Consider the following 17,910-nt stretch of genomic DNA (forward strand, 5'->3'; position numbering starts at 1 on the left):
TCTTGAGCTACCACCTTGGAAATAATTATAGATAATTATAGAACTTAAAATTTTACTGACACTAATAAAAACTATAACTGATAAGATGAAACATGCCTACATTGAACCAAACCCTCTAGCAAATTAGTCCTTTCAAGTATCTGCTATTGAATTTTCAGTGTTTAAACTTTTTAATCTCAGTTTTCCTTTTTTTTGTTATTAAAAACAGGCATAGAAAGAGGAGAAATAATCAGTTAAACTATATTGCTTTTCAGCCTCTGATAGAAGAAATGTCGTTACTAAATCTTTCAGATATTTTTGAATGAATACAGAATGGAAATTTTCATTATCCAGCAAACTAGATAAAATCTTAGCCAGTAAATAACGTGTTTAAAAATAAAAATAAATTATATATTGGGAAACCAGGAAATTGTTTTGGGACTCGGTTAGTAGGTGTTTCCCCACAATGGCTGCTTGATAGTCAGCAAATGCAACTCTTCACATGTATGAAGCAGTTGTATACCTAATAGGCTCAAGTTACCATTATGAATGATAGCGTGTCTTAAGAAAATACCTTCCACAAGACTAAACCAAACAAAATCAATTTTCTTTAAAATAAATTATTCGGCCGGATTGCTTTACTGCTTCAGATGATGGACTCTTTAATGGGTTGGATCTAGATCACATGTAAATATTCTCCCTGACTTTATCCTCTAGTGTGTGGCTGTTGGTGTTCAGGCACTCGAATGTGCTCCTTAATCCTGCAGACTGCATTGGAGTTTAATTGAGGGGAAACAGCACCATCTACTGTGACCTGAAGGCTTTGCCCTATTTGGTAAAATTATGAAGAGCAAATAGGCCGGAGTGTATTAAATAAATCTCTTTGAAATTCCTTCTGGTGTTTAGGTTCTGTGCCTTTTTACCAAATTATTTCTAATTTTTTTAGAACCACAGTTTATCTGTAAAGTACAGGACACGTGTATAATTAAAAGGAGCATCAGAGAATGGTACATCTCTACACAAATAAGATTACAGAATAATATTAATCCAATCATGATTGAGTAATGTTTTGTGTTTTTACATCACAGTCATTATAGATGGCTTGGTTGGGGTTTTCTTTACAGAAGTGGGAGAGTAGTGATATGTTATGGGTTTATTTTACTCAGGTGATATTCTCTTAAAATTTGCTTTAAGAACCAGCATCAGTGTAGGTGTGCAGTACACTATGTGCTTCTGATAATGACAGTGCTATTGTCATCCATCTATACTTCTGATTCTTCTCTTTTTCCAGACTGTCTACAAAGCCTGGCTCTGTTCCCAGTATTTTGAAGTCACACAGTTTCACTGCAGCAACAGAATTCCTTGCAAGCAATACTGTTTGGAGGTTCAGACAAGGTGTCCATTTATATTACCAGACAATGATGATGTCATCTATGGAGGACTATCAAGTTTCATCTGTACAGGTACGGTGCAGATCAACATGTCTCACTAGTTTTAATTCCAAACTTAACTTTGAAGAGCGTGGCTAGCCATGTTGTTTCCTAATAGTTTTAACTATGAGAGCCTGAAGGGATGCTTCATCAAACAGTTTCTGAAAGGTTTTAGGCATTGAATCAATACTTTCTATGCCACATTTTCTATGGTTTACCTATGACCAGAGTAATTAACTTGACAAAAGCACATTTCCAACAGAAAAATATTCTAATAATTTGTTATGCTTAATAATTTTAGTGAGAAGAGGTAACTTCTGTGTTATATAATACTAAGACATTGCAGACAGAATAGTGACTTAAGCTGTGAGGCTAGTGTCTGCCACACTCAACTTCCTCAGCATTCTCACATCTTATGTCTACCACACATTTATAGTAATTTGCTAGTCATGTTCTCCTCCTAACTTTTAAATGGACACTGTCAGGATAAAATCAAGGGTAATTTCATATTCTCCTGTTGGGCATGGGACAGAAAGCCCAGAAAACTCTACACAGTGGAGGAATGTGGAGGATTCCGAAGAGGATATGAGGGCCTAAATTTGCAGAAGTTTAGGATTCATAGCTGAACTTTTCTCCCTTCCCCATGGATCCAGGATCATCCGCAATGATCTATGGGTCTTCTTCCCCAATGTTGGCTGAGCTGCCTCTGGCAGATGTATTGCCTCCCCAGGCAGATGTTTTGGGCATCTGGTGAGTGAGGTAGCTATGGGAACTAATGTTGTTTAGAACAGCACTAACTGTCTCTGAGGATGTTCAGGGAGTCTGGAGAGGAACACTCCACAGAGAACAGATGCTCCTGCACTGGCTATACCCTGGTCTCACCTTCGGAACCCCAACACTGGTAGATTTGGAATAAAGGGGCTTCAGTGGGCTTTGGTGGAGACAGTGTCATAGAGCTGCTGCTCCCTATGCAGATCTTCCCAGTCTGGTTCTCCCAGACTTCTGTTACTTTAGCAAGTACTGTTCCCCCAATATTTTTAATGATAAAATATTATCCATGTAACGATATTTCTTTAGGTATGCACCTTGATTGTTAAAATAGTGTAATTCTTGCTCTTCACTCATTTTTGACAATGAAACTCAATTACTGACATGCAATGTCCCAAACCTTCAGATAATCAGTGGGTTGAAACTGATTCAAAGGAAGCTAGGTTCTTCAGTCCCAGAGTGCAGACCTCAAAGTTGCTCCCGTCCATTCTTGATTGGTAGCCAGAATGGTGCCACGTAGGCTGCCACTCAAAGACTGTACTCTGGGTTCTCCAGGTTGGATCATAGTTTAAAATATTCCACCAGCTTTCCCCATGCCAGTTAGTTCTATGAGAATAGTACATGCTCTGGATCCTCCAAGCTTAGCACTGTGAATACCTGTTGTTGTACCCTTGAGAAGCCAATTGATGCAACATCAGTGGCTTCATCCCAGGTTTGGGGAACCTGGATTGCAATGAAAATGTCCCATTGGGCCTTGGTGAAGACACATCCAATCTTTGGGTTACATTAAACAATGTTTAATTAACCAGATATTTTGGACACCTGGGATTCAGTTACTTAAAACAGTTCTGTGCCCTATAGAATTGATTTCATACTGTAATGTGCTAGGACAATGGCAAAATGCTGTTGTATTTGGATTTCCATCATGGCAGATGAATTTTAACATAATGGCTCAAATTTTCAAAAGCTACTTCTCTTTTGGGTACCTCACTTCATTGGCTGCTAACTTTAGAAGCCCACATCCTGATTGTCCAAGGCACTGAGCACCCAAATTGTAATTTAAAGTCAGTGGAAGATGCAGGTGCTCATGACCTATAAATATCAGGTTCTAGGTTTCTAACATTGGGTCTTCAAATATTGACATCTGACCCCTTCCCAAGCCAGCCCAAAATACATGGCCATTACAAAGCTTTCTTAAGGTCAAGGCAAATGGGCTCTGACACACTAAAGTAAGGAAAGGAGCAAGTTTCATGATCAAGAATTTCTTAAGGACAGTGCTCTGCAACAAGCCTTCGCTCTTTCAAACCAAGGCACCGTTAGCTTGAGCAACTCTGCTGTGCCTAACTGTGACAATATCCTGCAGGGAGAAAGTCGGCAGGTTCTCCTGCAAGATTTTGAGTTTTACTTTTATAGATATCCAGCAGGAACTGAATCTGATTGTGCTAGTGGGAGATTTTTGGAGATTTGCTTGCCCCTGGGAGGGGCAGGACTTTGACTGGCTATGGAGCTGATTGCATTACACCAAAGCTTGTCTGGAAAAGAAAGGAATCCCTGTGTTTATGGGGTGACCTTCTCTATGAGAAATTACAGCCCTCCAGAGCCCCTGCTTTTCTTTAATGAGGTTTCAGGGGCAATAGTTTCACAATCGAGGTTTCTCTTCTTCCTCTCCATGGTAACAGGCTGTTTTCTCCAGGTTCCACTAGAGATTTAGGCCAAATGGAAAGATGGACTGATTGACTCCTGCAGGAAGATGTTTCATTGTATTACTGCAGAAGCCAAGAAAGCTGAAAAGGTGTATTGGTAGTTACTGTTTTTATTTGATATAGAATGCAGCACATAGCCCAAGATGAAAATATTAACGTCACATGCTGTTTTCTAACTGTGCCTAGATAAGAGGATAGAGAGGGCTTTTTCACTCAAAATACTGTGAACTGTGATTGCTATACAAGGCTTTTAACTATTAGTATCCTTTTGTATACATAGACTGTGACTTTTGATAGAGCAGGGGAGACACCTAGTGGGGAAAAGGTGACATCTCAACATCTTAAGAAAAGCCAGGTGGCTTACTGGTTTGAAACAAGGAATAAATATTATTTATCTAAACCTGCCTGAAAAGAAACTCTGCGTATTATTTATAATATGGGGATTCCCTTTACTTTTCCAGAGCATGATGTTCCAGTGAGCAAAGCACTGGGGGGAATTAAGGACAGGTATTTCCTTGGAAGGGTCAGAGGGAAGAAAAGAGGCACTAGCAATTCTTACCCATAACACTTTCCAAATCATTCTACTGCTAGAACATCTGGCTGTATGTATTTAAACTGCTTCTCTCTGTTCTTAAAAAAGTGGTTGCATTTTGGGTTATAAAATCTAATGGGTTAGATCCTCAGTTGTGACTGAGAATCATACAGAAAAGTTCGCAGTGGAGGTGCAAGACACACTTTGTACACTTTTGGCCCTACCCAGCATCATTTAGAGCAATTTAAAGGTTTCTCTAAATTACATGGACTGCCAATGACATATACTTCTGTGTCCCCCAAAGCAGTGGTTCTCAACCAGGGGTACATGTACCTCTGGGGGTAAACAGAGGTCTTCCGGGGGTACATCAACACATTATTTGCCTAATTTTACAACAGGTACATAAAAAGCACTAGTGAAGTCAGTACAAACTAAAATTTTGTACAGACAAAATGAGAAAGTAAGCAATTTTTCACTAATAGTGTGGCTGTGACACTTTTGTATTTTTATGTCTGATTTTTGTAAGCCAGTACTTTTTAAGTGAGGGTTGGCGCCTTATGCTCCACAGGGAGTGAATAAGAAGAAGAAGAAGAAACTTGGGGTATACGAGACAAATCAGACTCCTGCCTCTGTGGGCAGTAAGGCTTAGCACTAGAAATACCCTGACTCCCAGGGCAATGGGGCCTAGCGACCAGATCCAATACCAACATCCTGCATCACAGGGCAGTAAGGCCTAGCAGCCAGAATCAACAGGTTCACTCTTGTCTGCAGGGCAGTTAGGCTTAGGGGCTGGAGTCAATAGGCTTGGGCCGCTTGCCAGATGGGGGCAGCCATGGTAGGGAGACTTGGGCCTTCCCTGTTTCACCAGTTCTCAGCCCAGGACCCTGATAGCGGCGACCTCCGAGTGGCATCCTCAGGTACCTGGGCACTTGCTTGAGTCTCAGTATCGCCAGCTCCTGAGCTGGAGCCTGCAGCATGCATCCTTCCTCTCCGGCGACTAGCCCCGACTGAGCTGAGCTGTTCCCACTTATACTAGTGCTACATCTTGAGCATGCCCAGAAGAGACATGGGGGTGTGGCATCCTCAGCCCACAGTGGGGAGTGAACCCTTCCCCATCCTGAGTGCACCCCATCATAGGCAGCCTCATCCAATTGTAGAGAATTTCACTGGAAAGTTTTAGCCAGGGTTTGTGTGCATGTGTGTTTGAATGTACACTCCCCTATTTCAATTTGATATGAATAGCAATCTAACTATGCTTTACTCAGAAAATGTTGGTCTCATTTAGGTTAGCACCACCGCATATTTGAGACAAAGCAAAATTAGCAACATTTTGGGGGAGAATACATGAAACGATAAATCTGAGTTCAATCTGATTTATGATGCTCTTGGCACATACCAGGAGAAATGACATACTTGGTCCAGAAATATGTTACACTAAATTTACTGTTTGTCCCCTGCCTTCATCTCCCAGTCTTTTTCTTTCTTGCCACTTCCCTATTCAGGATCAGTGATTTTATAGCCTTCTTCTAAAACTCATGATTGTATACCTGGCTGTCGTGCAAATTGGTCTCTCTAAGGCAGTGGTGGCTAACCTGCGGCCTGTTAGGGTAATCCGCTGGCAGGCCATGAGACAGTGTTTACATTGACCGTCCGTAGGCACGGCCACCGCAGCTTCCAGTGGCTGCGGTTCGCTGTTCCCAGCCAATGGGAGCTGCAGGAAGCGGGGAGGGCTGGCTGCTGCTTCCCACAGCTCCCATTGGCCGGGAATGGAAAACCTGTGCACAGTCAATGTAAACACTGTCTCACGGCCTGCCAGTGGATTACCCTGATGGGCTGCAGGTTGCCCATCACTGCTCTAAGGTCTGCTGATATCTGGTCTATGTATTGAGTCTTTGGCCTCCCCTCTGGTTGTCTTCCATCCATAGTAATTGCAAGAGCCATCTTACCAACATAGCTCTCCAGTCTCCAATAGCTAGGCCTATACCCACATAGTCTAGCCTCTCTCAACTTGTCTTCAACTGAAGCAGACCAAATTAGGCCCTTTACAACCTCGGTCATTTCCCATCATGGAGTGTCCAACTATTTGACCATCTCAACATCTTCACTGCCATAGTGAATAGCACACTGCTTTCCTTTCTTGTGGCTGGTCAAGTCTCTGTTCCATACAGTAAGATGGGTCATATGCTTTATACATACATACATACATTCTACCTTTTACCTTTACTGGCATCTTTTTATCACAAAGAACTGGGGTCAGCTCGCACCATTTGCACCAAACAGCTTTAGTATGATGCCAGGATACTCATCAGCAACCATTGATCCTAGGTATTTAAATTATTTCACTCTTTTAAATTCTCTGCCTGTGATATCCTTTATGGTGAAAAGAACAGGAGTACTTGTGGCACCTTAGAGACTAACAAATTTATCTGAGCATAAGCTTTCTTGGGCTACAGCCCACTTCATCGAATGCATGTAGTGGAAAATACAGTAGGAAGATATATATATATATATACACACAGAGAACATGAAACAATGGGTGTTACCATACACACTCTAACAAGAGTGATCAGTTAAGGGGAGCTATTATCAGCAGGAGAGAAAAACTTTTTGTAATGGTAATCAAAATGGTCCATTTGCAGCAGTTGACAAGAAGGCGTGAGGAACAGTGTGAGGGAGGGAGAAAATAAACATGGGGAAATAGTTTTACTTTGTGTAATGACCCATTCACTCCTAGTCTTTATTCAACCTAATTTAATGCAAATTAATTCCAATTCAGCAGTCTCTCATTGGAGTCTGTTTTTGAAGTTTTTTTGTCGTAATATTGTGACTTTTAGGTCTTAATTGAGTGACCAGGGAGATTGAAGTGTTCTCCAACTGGTTTTTGAATGCTATAATTCTTGACGTCTGATTTGTGTCCATTTATTCTTTTATGTAGAAACTGTCCGGTTTGGCCAATGTACATGGCAAAGGGACATTGCTGGCACATGATGGCATATATCACATTGGTAGATGTGCAGGTGAACGAGCCTCTGATAGTGTGGCTGATGTGATTAGGTCCTATGATGGTGTCCCCAAATAGATATGTGGACAGAGTTGGCAATGGGCTTTGTTGCAAGGATAGGTTCCTGGGTTAGTGTTTTTGTTGTGTGGTCTGTGGTTGCTGGTGAGTATTTGCTTCAGTTTGGGGGGGCTGTCTGTAAGCAAGGACTGGCCTGTCTCCCAAGATCTGTGAGTGATGGGTCATCCTTCAGGATAGGTTGTAGATCCTTGATGATGTGCTGGAGAGGTTTTAGTTGGGGGCTGAAGGTGATGGCTGGTGGCATTCTATTAGTTTCTCTGTTGGGTCTGTCCTGTAGTAGGTGACTTCTGGGTACTCTTCTGGTTCTGTCAATCTGTTTCTTCAGTTCAGCAGGTGGGTATTGTAGTTGTAAGAACGCTTGATAGAGATCTTGTAGGTGTTTGTCTCTGTCTGAGGGGTTGGAGCAAATGCAATTGTATCATAGAGCTTGGCTGTAGACAATGGATCGTGTGGTGTGGTCTGGATGAAAGCTGGAGGCATGTAGGTAAGTATAGCTGTCAGTAGGTTTCTGGTATAGGGTGGTGTTTATGTGGCCATCGTTTATTAGTACTGTAGTGTCTAGGAAGTGGATCTCTTGTGTGGACTGGTCCAGGCTGAGGTTGATGGTGGGGTGGAAATTGTTGAAATCATGGTGGAATTCCTCAAGGGCTTCTTTTCCATGGGTCCAGATGATGAAGATGTCATCAGTGTAGTGCAAGTAGAGCAGGGGCATTAGGGGATGAGAGCTGAGGAAGTGTTGTTCTAAGTCAGCCATAAAAATATTGGCATACTGTGGGGCCATTCGGGTACCCATAGCAGTGCCGCTGATTTGAAGGTATATGTTGTCCCCAAATGGGTGAGGACAAAGTTCAGCCACCAGGTTTGCCTTGACATTATCAGGGATACTGTTCCTGATGTAGTCCATCTTCGTGTGGAATGTTGGTGTAGAGGGCTTCTACATCCATAGTGGCTAGGATGGTGTTTTCAGGAAGATCACCAATGGATTGTAATTTCCTCAGGAAGTCAGTGGTGTCTCGAAGATAGCTAGGAGTGCTGGTAGCATAGGGCCTGAGGAGGGAGTCTACATAGCCAGACAATCCTGCTGTCAGGGTGCCAATGCCTGAGATGATGGGGTGTCCAGGATTTCCAGGTTTGTGGATCTTGGGTAGCAGATAGAATACCCCTGCTCAGGGTTCTAGGGGTGTGTCTGTGCAGATTTGCTCTTGTGCTTTTTCAGGAGTTTCTTGAGCAGATGGTGTAGTTTCTTTTGGTAACTCTCAGTGGGATCAGAGGGTAATGGCTTGTAGAATGTGGTGTTGGAGAGCTGCCAAGCAGCCTCTTGTTCATATTCCGACCTATTCATGATGACGACAGCACCTCCTTTGTCAGCCTATTTTATTATGATGTTAGAGTTGTTTCTGAGGCTGTGGATGGCACTGTGTTCTGCATGGCTGAGGTTATGGGGCAAGTGATGCTGCTTTTCCACAATTTCAGCCCGTGCACATTGGCGGAAGCACTCTATGTAGAAGTCCAGTCTGCTGTTTCGACCTTCTTTTTGTAGTGTTGGTAGGAAGGTCTCTGTGTGTTAGTACGTTGTTCAGAGGTGTGTTGGAAAAATTCCTTGAGTAGAAAACATCAAAAATAGGATTCCAGGTCACCACAGAACTGTATCATGTTCGTGGGGGTGGAGAGGCATAAGCAGAGGCCCCGAGATAGGACAGACTCTTCTTCTGGGCTAAGAGAATAGCTGGAAAGATTAACAATATTGCTGGGTGGGTTAAGGGAACCACTGTTGTGGTCCCTTGTGGCATGTAGTAGTTTAGATAGTTTAGTGTTCTTTTTCCTTTGTAGAGAAGCGAAGTGTGTGTTGTAAATGGCTTGTCTAGTTTTTGTAAAGTCCAGCCACGAGGAAGTTTGTGTGGAAGGTTGTTTTTTTATGAAAGTATCCAGTTTTGAGAGTTCATTCTTAATCTTTCCCTGTTTGCTGTATAGGATGTTGATCAGGTGGTTCCACAGTTTCTTTGAGAGTGTGTGGCACAATCTGTCAGCATAGTCTGTGTGGTATATAGATTGTAATGGTGAGTCCTACTCCCTCAGTTATCATAGCCTCAGACTTACCAATGTTCACTCTAAGTCCAGCCCACTCAAAACTGTGTTGCCATTGTTCAAAGCTGGCTTGCAGGGTCTCACAATCTTCTGCGCATATTACTAAGTCATCTGCAAGCAGCATGTTCCGAGGCAGCTCCCTTTGTATATTTTCACTTATCACACCCAAAACAACTACAAGTTAAAAGGGGCTGAATTCTGACCCCCTAATGCAACATGTACTGAAAATTCTGTACTGTAGCCCCATGTAGTTTTGACGAAAGCAGTCACTCCCTCATATATACCCTGGATAAGATGGACATAGTCTTCTGGCACATCTCTTAGTCACAAACTCCATCAAACTAGTTCTCTTGGTACACAACCGTACACCTTCTCCAGGTCCTCAAAGACCATGCCCAGTTGCCATCTCCTTTCTCTGAACTTATCCATGAGCATTCATAATGCAAACATGTCATCATTCATGCTTCGTCTTGTCATGAATCCATACTGACACTTCCAAATTTCAACCATTCAGCACAGATACTTTTCAGTAATCTTCTCCAGTACTTTCATAGCATGTGATGTCAGCTTAACTGGACAATTATTAGCACACAGAGTAATGTTTCCTTTGTTAAAAAATAGGTATCATAAAGCTTTTACACCATCAAGCTGGCATTTTCCCTTTCTTAAGAATATCATTTCTGGTTGTAAACTCACTTTTCTCAAATCATAGTAAGTTAGGGTGTGGGCTTCTGTGATTTCCGGAAACCGCAAAGCAATATTACAGTATGTAAGTTGTTATATAATTAGTTGTTTAAATGTGTATCGCATTTACCCTTTCCATAATACACTCAACAGTGCTAATACCTTTCACTAACAATTGTGTTCTGGCCTGATTTGGGTTAGAAGCAGGCTACGTATTCCCTCTCCTCTTTGCTCAGCACAAGGCACACCAAAAAAAGGAAGTAAAAAATTAGTTTATTACATAGCTTTTGGGGACAGGCCTTTAGCTGTTATGAATCACTGAAGCTCCATTGGCTGCAGTGGTGCCACACTGATTTACACCCTCAAAAATCTGGCCCTATATGTTTTTGTATAAAAATGGTGTTAATATTGCATAGAATAACAGTGTGTTCATTCCCTTCTCCCAGCACACGCACATACACAGAAAAAATGCCCCAGGGACAACTGCCTGAAACAGCCTGCCAGACTCTACCATGCTTTGGGAAATTAAAAAACAAACAAACAAAACTTCATCAAGCTTGTAGTTTGAATGGAATCTTGAAAGGCAAATTAGTTCTTAGAAGAGGAAAACAACTTCTTCATTGGTCTAAAAATAATCTGTCTGAAGGAAGACTAATTTGTTTGTTTTAAAAAAAAGATTTGGTTTACATTTCATTTTATTACATTTTGTATAGTTTATATTATAAAATGTATATCCAGACAGAAGCATTAATGAATATCTCAGACACAGCAATCTGGAAATGTAGAAGACCATCTGGATAAGATCAAGGAAAGCTGACTTCCAGATCAAATTTAAGCAAGTACTTAAAATCTTTTCCATTCTCTCTCCTTCCATTTTAAGAAAATGCTAATATAGCCATCACCAGGCAATAAGATACAGACGTATATTCTAGATATCTAATTCTACCCATTGTGACGGGTTATCTGAGCCACAGATTGCAGATGATTCATTTCTGTCCATTTGGGCCAGTGGACACTCTTGATAGTACAAATATTATCCACAGAAACTTAATTTAAATACCAATTCATGTCATCCTGCAATGACACTGTATGGTGGAAGTTTATTTAGTTGCAGTGTGGCAGGGGACTCTCAAAGTCCAACTGTTTCTTTGTTGCTGTAGTGTATTAGATGCTGGTTTTTAATGTTTTCCTGAATCCTTTCCATATATTCTTGAATCTGTTACTTTTTCACTAGGAACTCCGATTGTGTAACCCTTTCTCACAGCAGTGAGCATTTCTGTGAGTAGTCCCCCTGCAGTCAGAATACTTGCACGAGTGGATGTTCACTGGCATAAATGTAGAAGAATCCGGCCTTATATGTGCTTAATAAAGCTGCAGGCAATAAACATCTCATTTTCTGAGAATAATTAGTTTGTTTGCTCAGGACATGGAATTAGGGCCAAAGGCCACAAAGTTTAGATCAAAAGTTTTGGTGTTTTAGTTCAGACCTTTCTCTAGAAAGATGTCCAAGTGCATTGTAAAGGAAGAGGAATGTCTAGTTCTCTACTTTACCTACCTATATTTCCCAGAATTAATTGCTCTGAAAGGGGAAATGTTACTCCAAGTGCTGGCATTGTATGATGCAGTGATGTCACCATTGGGTGTTTCACTCCTGGAGCCATTATTTGCTCTGTGCTTCACAGCAAAATGGATCAGGCAACATTCCTGGCTTACTCTATCTGTTCCTGCAGTTACCTCTTATTTTTGGGTGTACTGTCTTTAGGCAGAGCAGGTTTTGTCTGTCCCTCAGATTGGATTAGAAATCCTGAAGAAAACATAGTTTATGATTAGAGAGAAAAAGCTTTATTGAAAAAAACTCATTTTCAAAACCTTTGGCTTTCGAAAATATTTACAAGTAAAATTGTGAGGACTAAATCACGAGAGATGATGTGCACCCGCAACTCCTACTAAAAGGAATTGAGGGAACATTGTCCCAAATGACTTCAAATTCTGTATGTGAACACGTTTTATGCCTCTTGTTGTTTGTCCCCCAGTAGCTCTTTCTGTGTAAAATGTAGTAGCTTATAATTCCTTTTTTACTTGACTCAGTTAAAATTGAACACATTTAATTTAATCACACTAAAATCTCCATTAACCTAATCCCATTCAAATGTCCATCCTTAATGCTGACCTCACCTATAGTAAGTTATATTCCCTACTGATATATGTGCAATGCTGAAGTCTATCACGTGTCATTTGTTTGTGGGAAATTATGTGGTTATAGCTAAGAGTTTGCTTTCGGATGTACCTTTTCAGGAATTGCAGGTGTGGAGAGGCCAGTTTTATGTTGAAAATTAATGAACCTTATCAGGTTGCTCAGACTGAGGGTGAGGGATGGGGTAAGGAACGATGTATGTAAGTAACAAGGTGGGGGAGGGAAAGCTGTGCAGCCCGGGAGGCTGTATCAATAAATGGAAGCACATATTGGATTCTCTTGGTGCAGATATACAATGCAGTGATGAATTAGGGAAATACCCTTTTTCTGTTCAGTTTTACAATTTCAAATGTGGCCAGTCTGACAGGTGTCATGGTGATTCAAATGTGTATAAACTTGGGAATTTGTAGAGACTATGGCTATGGTAATTTAGCTACACAAAGACAAAAGTGATACATAGGGTCAAAATATCTCGAGTGATGTTTCATTGTTTTCACTGGGCAAATTGGTGGCTAGATTATCTAAATAATATGGAAAAGTTATTTGTCATTCAATTTAGAAGTAATTCTGGAATTAATAAATTATTAAATATGTCATTGTACATGCAGAGACTAAATTAAATTGCTGAATTGAGGAAGAGAAGAATTTTAATTGTTAGGGAAAAAAACCTCAATGCCACTTACGGAGTTACTTCTACCAATGTACTTACAGTGTTCATGAAGTACAGTATTTAAATGCCTTTTGATGGCTAACTTGTATAAATGGCCTTTGGTTTCAAAGGAAGTGTGGGTTTTCCTAAAAACAAGAAAGTCAGGAAATATAGTTGGAACGGTAAACAAGCAGCAGTGGGATCAAAGCACTAACAATATTCTGTGTCTCTTCAATTACAGCTAATAGTTTGAGCTACTGCAGGTACAGAGCTGTTTGCATAATTTCCTCCATTTTAAGGTATTTCCTTTATAGAAGTACAGTTAGCAAGGATTTTTTATAAATATTAACATGTGTATGCCATAGAATGATTCTCATAATACCTAAAGTTAAAAATGAGACTGTTTCATCATATATGCAAGAAAAAATGCTGACGTGTTTCCAAAGCACAGCAGAGTATCTTAAAAAAACATTAAATATGAGTGGTGCTGATAAAGGTAAGAATGCAACATTTTCAAATCTGGGTAACCAAAGGTAAGCACCTGACTCCATATTTTAGGCAACTACAGAAGTGGATTGCTGAGCACTTTTGGAGCAAATCCTGAGTGTGAGCACTATAGGAAAGCCAAGAGCCTATTCTAGCTTTCAAAGAGAGTTCAAAGAAACTTTAAAAAACATAGATGAATGCAAAAAAAATTGGACGTGCTTTTTAACATAACACATATAGCACTGTTTACTTGGATGTGAATATAAAATATGCCATCTCAGATTTAACTTGTATTTACCAGTGCATTGAGTAAACTCTTCTGTTTAGTAGCAAATCTGTACCATAGAAATATTGGATGAAAGGGCTAGGTTTTATCTTATGTTATTCTGTGCTAATTTCCTCTGTATGATTAGTTAATGAAATGCCAACAGTATAAAGTTTGGGCCTGAGCACATTAAGATACGCCTACACGTTTATCTGCTAGTTCCCGAGGGACATTGTGTAATTGGCGGTATTTTTTAGACAAAACATTTTTCTAGACAATATTTCAATCTATAAACAATAACAGTTGCTTGGCCCTTCAAAAGGCCCTGATCCTAATAATTCATTACTGGTAAGTTACTTTCTAGCAATACCTAAAGCTGTCCTGTGTGAGAATTGCTGATATAATGCTGAAAGAAATGTTTTATTACAACATGACTTTAAATCAAGAAAAGATCTCTGATTATTAATAAGACATTCTTGGACTTGTAATGTCAACTCTGAACTGTGTTCTCTTGACTCTTCTGTAAAGCAGATTTGTGGGAAGTAAATAGCACACTATGGCATTTCTGATCTAATCTATAATAATACAGACAGTATCATGAGTTATAACCATCAATAACTGTCAGAAATATAGAAATAACTATTCCAAAATACACAAGTTATGTCAAATTGATTAATCCAAACCAGTTCATAGCGAAGGGAGTTAGAATATTGCCTGATGGCCTAGTTATCTACCAAGAAATTTGAGGAGAACCAGTGACTGTGTCTTTTTTTTGTTTCCACTTCTGGGGTGTAGAGAAAAGAACTGAATCAGAGGAACTTGTTGGGGTAGGATCTGAAAGTGGATGGGGAACAATTGCAAGCTGATGGGTTTAGAAAGTTTTGTGGTGAAGTGTTATGCACCAGTTTACACCAGCTGAAGATTTGACCTTCTCACTGATAGTGATATTATTAAGACAGGTTCATTATTCAATAAGACCTTTCAAAATGGTTTATAGAATTAGAATTTTGTGGAAAGGGGGTCCAAAGTTTGGGAACTCCCTCATTAGCACGAACCTATCCTTAGGAATAGAGTTCTCAGGACCCCAACAAAGGGATTTTGAATGTTAGGTTATTCTGACTGGAATATTTGAGTTATTGCTTTTTCATTGTAACCCACATTTTTCCACAATGACACTCAATTCCATACTTTTATGAAAATGTTGTTTAGCTGCTAGTTCCTTGATTCTCCCCTTTGATAGACTAAAAGTATTACCTCAGCAACTCTTATGACCGAGGAAGGCAAGATCTACGTGAGCCCCAAACTTACACTCAGACCTGGAACTAACAGCTACATCTAGAAAAGTTAATTTCTGAGAACTACCAACTTCTGCCATTCAGTCTGTTAATGAAATTAATTTTCTGTTGTGTTTATCCTACAGGGCTCTATGAAAATTATCCAACCAATGCAGAACCAGAATGCTGTGATGTCAGATGGGGACTATTACCAGATAATCAATCCAAAGGGACTATAAAAACAAGTGACTCATCAATGTGTCACAGGACATCGCTCACAGTTTCATCAGCATCAAGACTGTGTAACAGCAGACTTAAACTGTGTGTTCTTGTATTAATTCTCTTACATACAGTACTTACAGTCTCAGCAGCACAGAACTCAACAGGACTGGGCTTTGGAGGCATAACAACTTTGGAAGATAATTCAACTAATGAAGAATAAAAGAAAGGATACATGTCAAATGATAGACACACAACAGGCCCATGTGTACTACAGTCAAATATAACAGAGACTGGGTGCTTTTACCCTCAAATCACTTCTTGAAAGGCCTTCTGGGTAAAATTAAAAGGATGGGCAACAATCCAAACAAGGACACATGAACACAGCTTTTTATTGACTAAAAGGCTGTATGGTGACTTAAATTTCTCACACCATTTTATACACTGTGTTTTAATGTTTGGAGTTTCTTTTTTTGTTTGTTTTTTGCACTTGTTAATACAGGATTTTATTTTTGGGACCGTTTCTCAAAGCTAAACTAAGTCTTTTCACTGTCGATATATTTCTATTCATTGTGTATGTTCATCTGATAGTTCTGTCTTTTATGTCCTGTCAGTTTCTATTAGAGGAATGACTGCTATGATTCCATGGCATAACAAAAAACAAAAAAACAACAAAAACAAATTTAAAAAAACCAACAAAAACCACAAAAAAAATACAAAAAAACACACACACCCCACCACCAAGCTAACTGTCCTTTTTACCTGTGGAAACCATTCTCTTCCTTCCCCTTCTCCCATCTCCCTTAAGCAGACAACATCCACTTGCTTCTGTCTGTGTAATCACAATGAATGGGTACACATGATTCTGGTGTACCTCTGCCACTGTTGCACAAACCAGCTGACTGAGCAAACCCAACCAGAGCATGAGGGGGTTCCTTTTAGCTGAACAAACAAGTGCTCTCCTTACAAGGTGGGATCGGACAGTTAACAAATTTTTATGTAAAGAAATCTATAACAAACTGTTGCTCCAATTCCCATTTTAAAGAAGTCCAGTCCTTTCTCGCTGGTCAGTTGAACAGGAGCAGCCTTTTTAGATACAGTATGGGAAACCAGTTAAGCTCAGCAAGTTGAATAGTTGGGAGGCCTTCCTATTGGAGGTAAAAGATTGGCATTCATTGTGAATTACGTTTTCAGTTCCACTGCAGTCACATAACCAGCAAAGATTCATAATGTCTGGGAGCAAAGAGATTCAGAAAAAAAGAAGCCTTTTTGTTCTGACAAAGCTACAGTAGAAGCATTTAAGCACCGACAGTACAAATGATGTGTTCAGTGTTGAATCCATTGTTTTTCTAACAGCTACATGTTGTTGAAAGTTATTTGAGTTATTAAGGATGCATTGTGATGTATTAGCACAGCTGAAGAACATGGGTTTTTTAATAAATAGGTCAACCATTTTCAGAAGTATGCAATAAAACAGCAAAGAACATACCAGGCTATCAGTAATCAAGGGAAAGAAGAGTAATCTGATTGCCTTTTCCATTGCATTTTTTTATTTTTTATTTTTTGGGGGGACATTTTACCCGCTGAGTGTATGAGTATTTGCTTTATAAAAAGGCTTTTTAGAGTTTACAATAGAATCAATGGAAGGAAAAGTTAATAAGGGCTGTTTTTAAACATTTTACATTCCTTCCTATTCTCTAACTACACTTGGGAAGTGCACTTTAGAGATGTTTGCTGTGTAGCTGGGAAATGAAGGAAAACTATAAGAAATGTTCTCTTAGCAAATAAAGTTTAGTTACCTACTTTCTAGCTTTGAAATATCCCTTGATAATTATTTCCATTATAAGAGCATTTAATCACTGCTACTTAGGTATGCAATTTTTTTAAATTCACATTTTATGGTTTGTGAAATTCTGTGGGGGTGGGGGGAGAAGGAAACCCTACTGCTTAAGCTGCTTAAAATGCATTTGTTAAGATGTAAAAGCTCAAATATTTTGCAAGAGTATTTGTTTTGATAGTGTTTTACTATTACTGGGACTGAGGGTCCTAAAATGATCTGTGCAAATACAAAAAAGCACCAAAAAATGCAAAATTCTTCAGCTCATTTGTGTTTCCATAACCCGTTCCCCCTACACAATATATTCCATTCAATAAAACATGGTGCTTTTTTTTGCTAGGGGCACATGTGTTAATTGCATTGAACTGATGCAAACTGTGGGAAAAAGTGTAGAAATGAAAATGAAAAAGCCTTAACTAATGGTAGAATGTAGATTACAAAGAGGATGGGAATATTCCTGAAAAGTAGTGGAGCAATAACTGGACAGTGCTGCGGTACTGTACGATAGCTTATGAGTCACATTACTGAGAAAGCACTTACTAGGTGAGCTCTTGTTCAACTGACCTCTTAATTATATTAAGTGTATATGGTCAGTAAACAGTTTGTTATAACCTTTATCTACCTCTGCTGTGCAAAGGCCATTCAACATCTATCTCTGTGATGTTCTTCATATTTTTGTTCACACCATAGTTCACTTTCATCTATTTTTACACTGCACCAGTACAG

General features: G+C 39.7%; 1 protein-coding gene across 1 annotated transcript in view; it reads left to right on the top strand.

Annotated features, from left to right (window-relative positions):
- NALF1 (NALCN channel auxiliary factor 1) overlaps positions 1–17,260 on the top strand; it is an 802,045-nt gene extending 784,785 nt beyond the window's left edge. Inside the window, exons 2-3 of the mRNA XM_045008194.1 lie at positions 1,271–1,442; positions 15,275–17,260. Coding sequence (XP_044864129.1) covers positions 1,271–1,442; positions 15,275–15,570 — 468 coding nt within the window. The 3' untranslated portion in view covers positions 15,571–17,260. The remainder of the gene's footprint in view (positions 1–1,270; positions 1,443–15,274) is intronic.
- Positions 17,261–17,910: the final 650 nt, after the last annotated feature.

This window comes from Mauremys mutica, chromosome 1 (assembly GCF_020497125.1).
Source record: "Mauremys mutica isolate MM-2020 ecotype Southern chromosome 1, ASM2049712v1, whole genome shotgun sequence".
Classification (NCBI taxonomy): Eukaryota; Metazoa; Chordata; order Testudines; family Geoemydidae; genus Mauremys; species Mauremys mutica.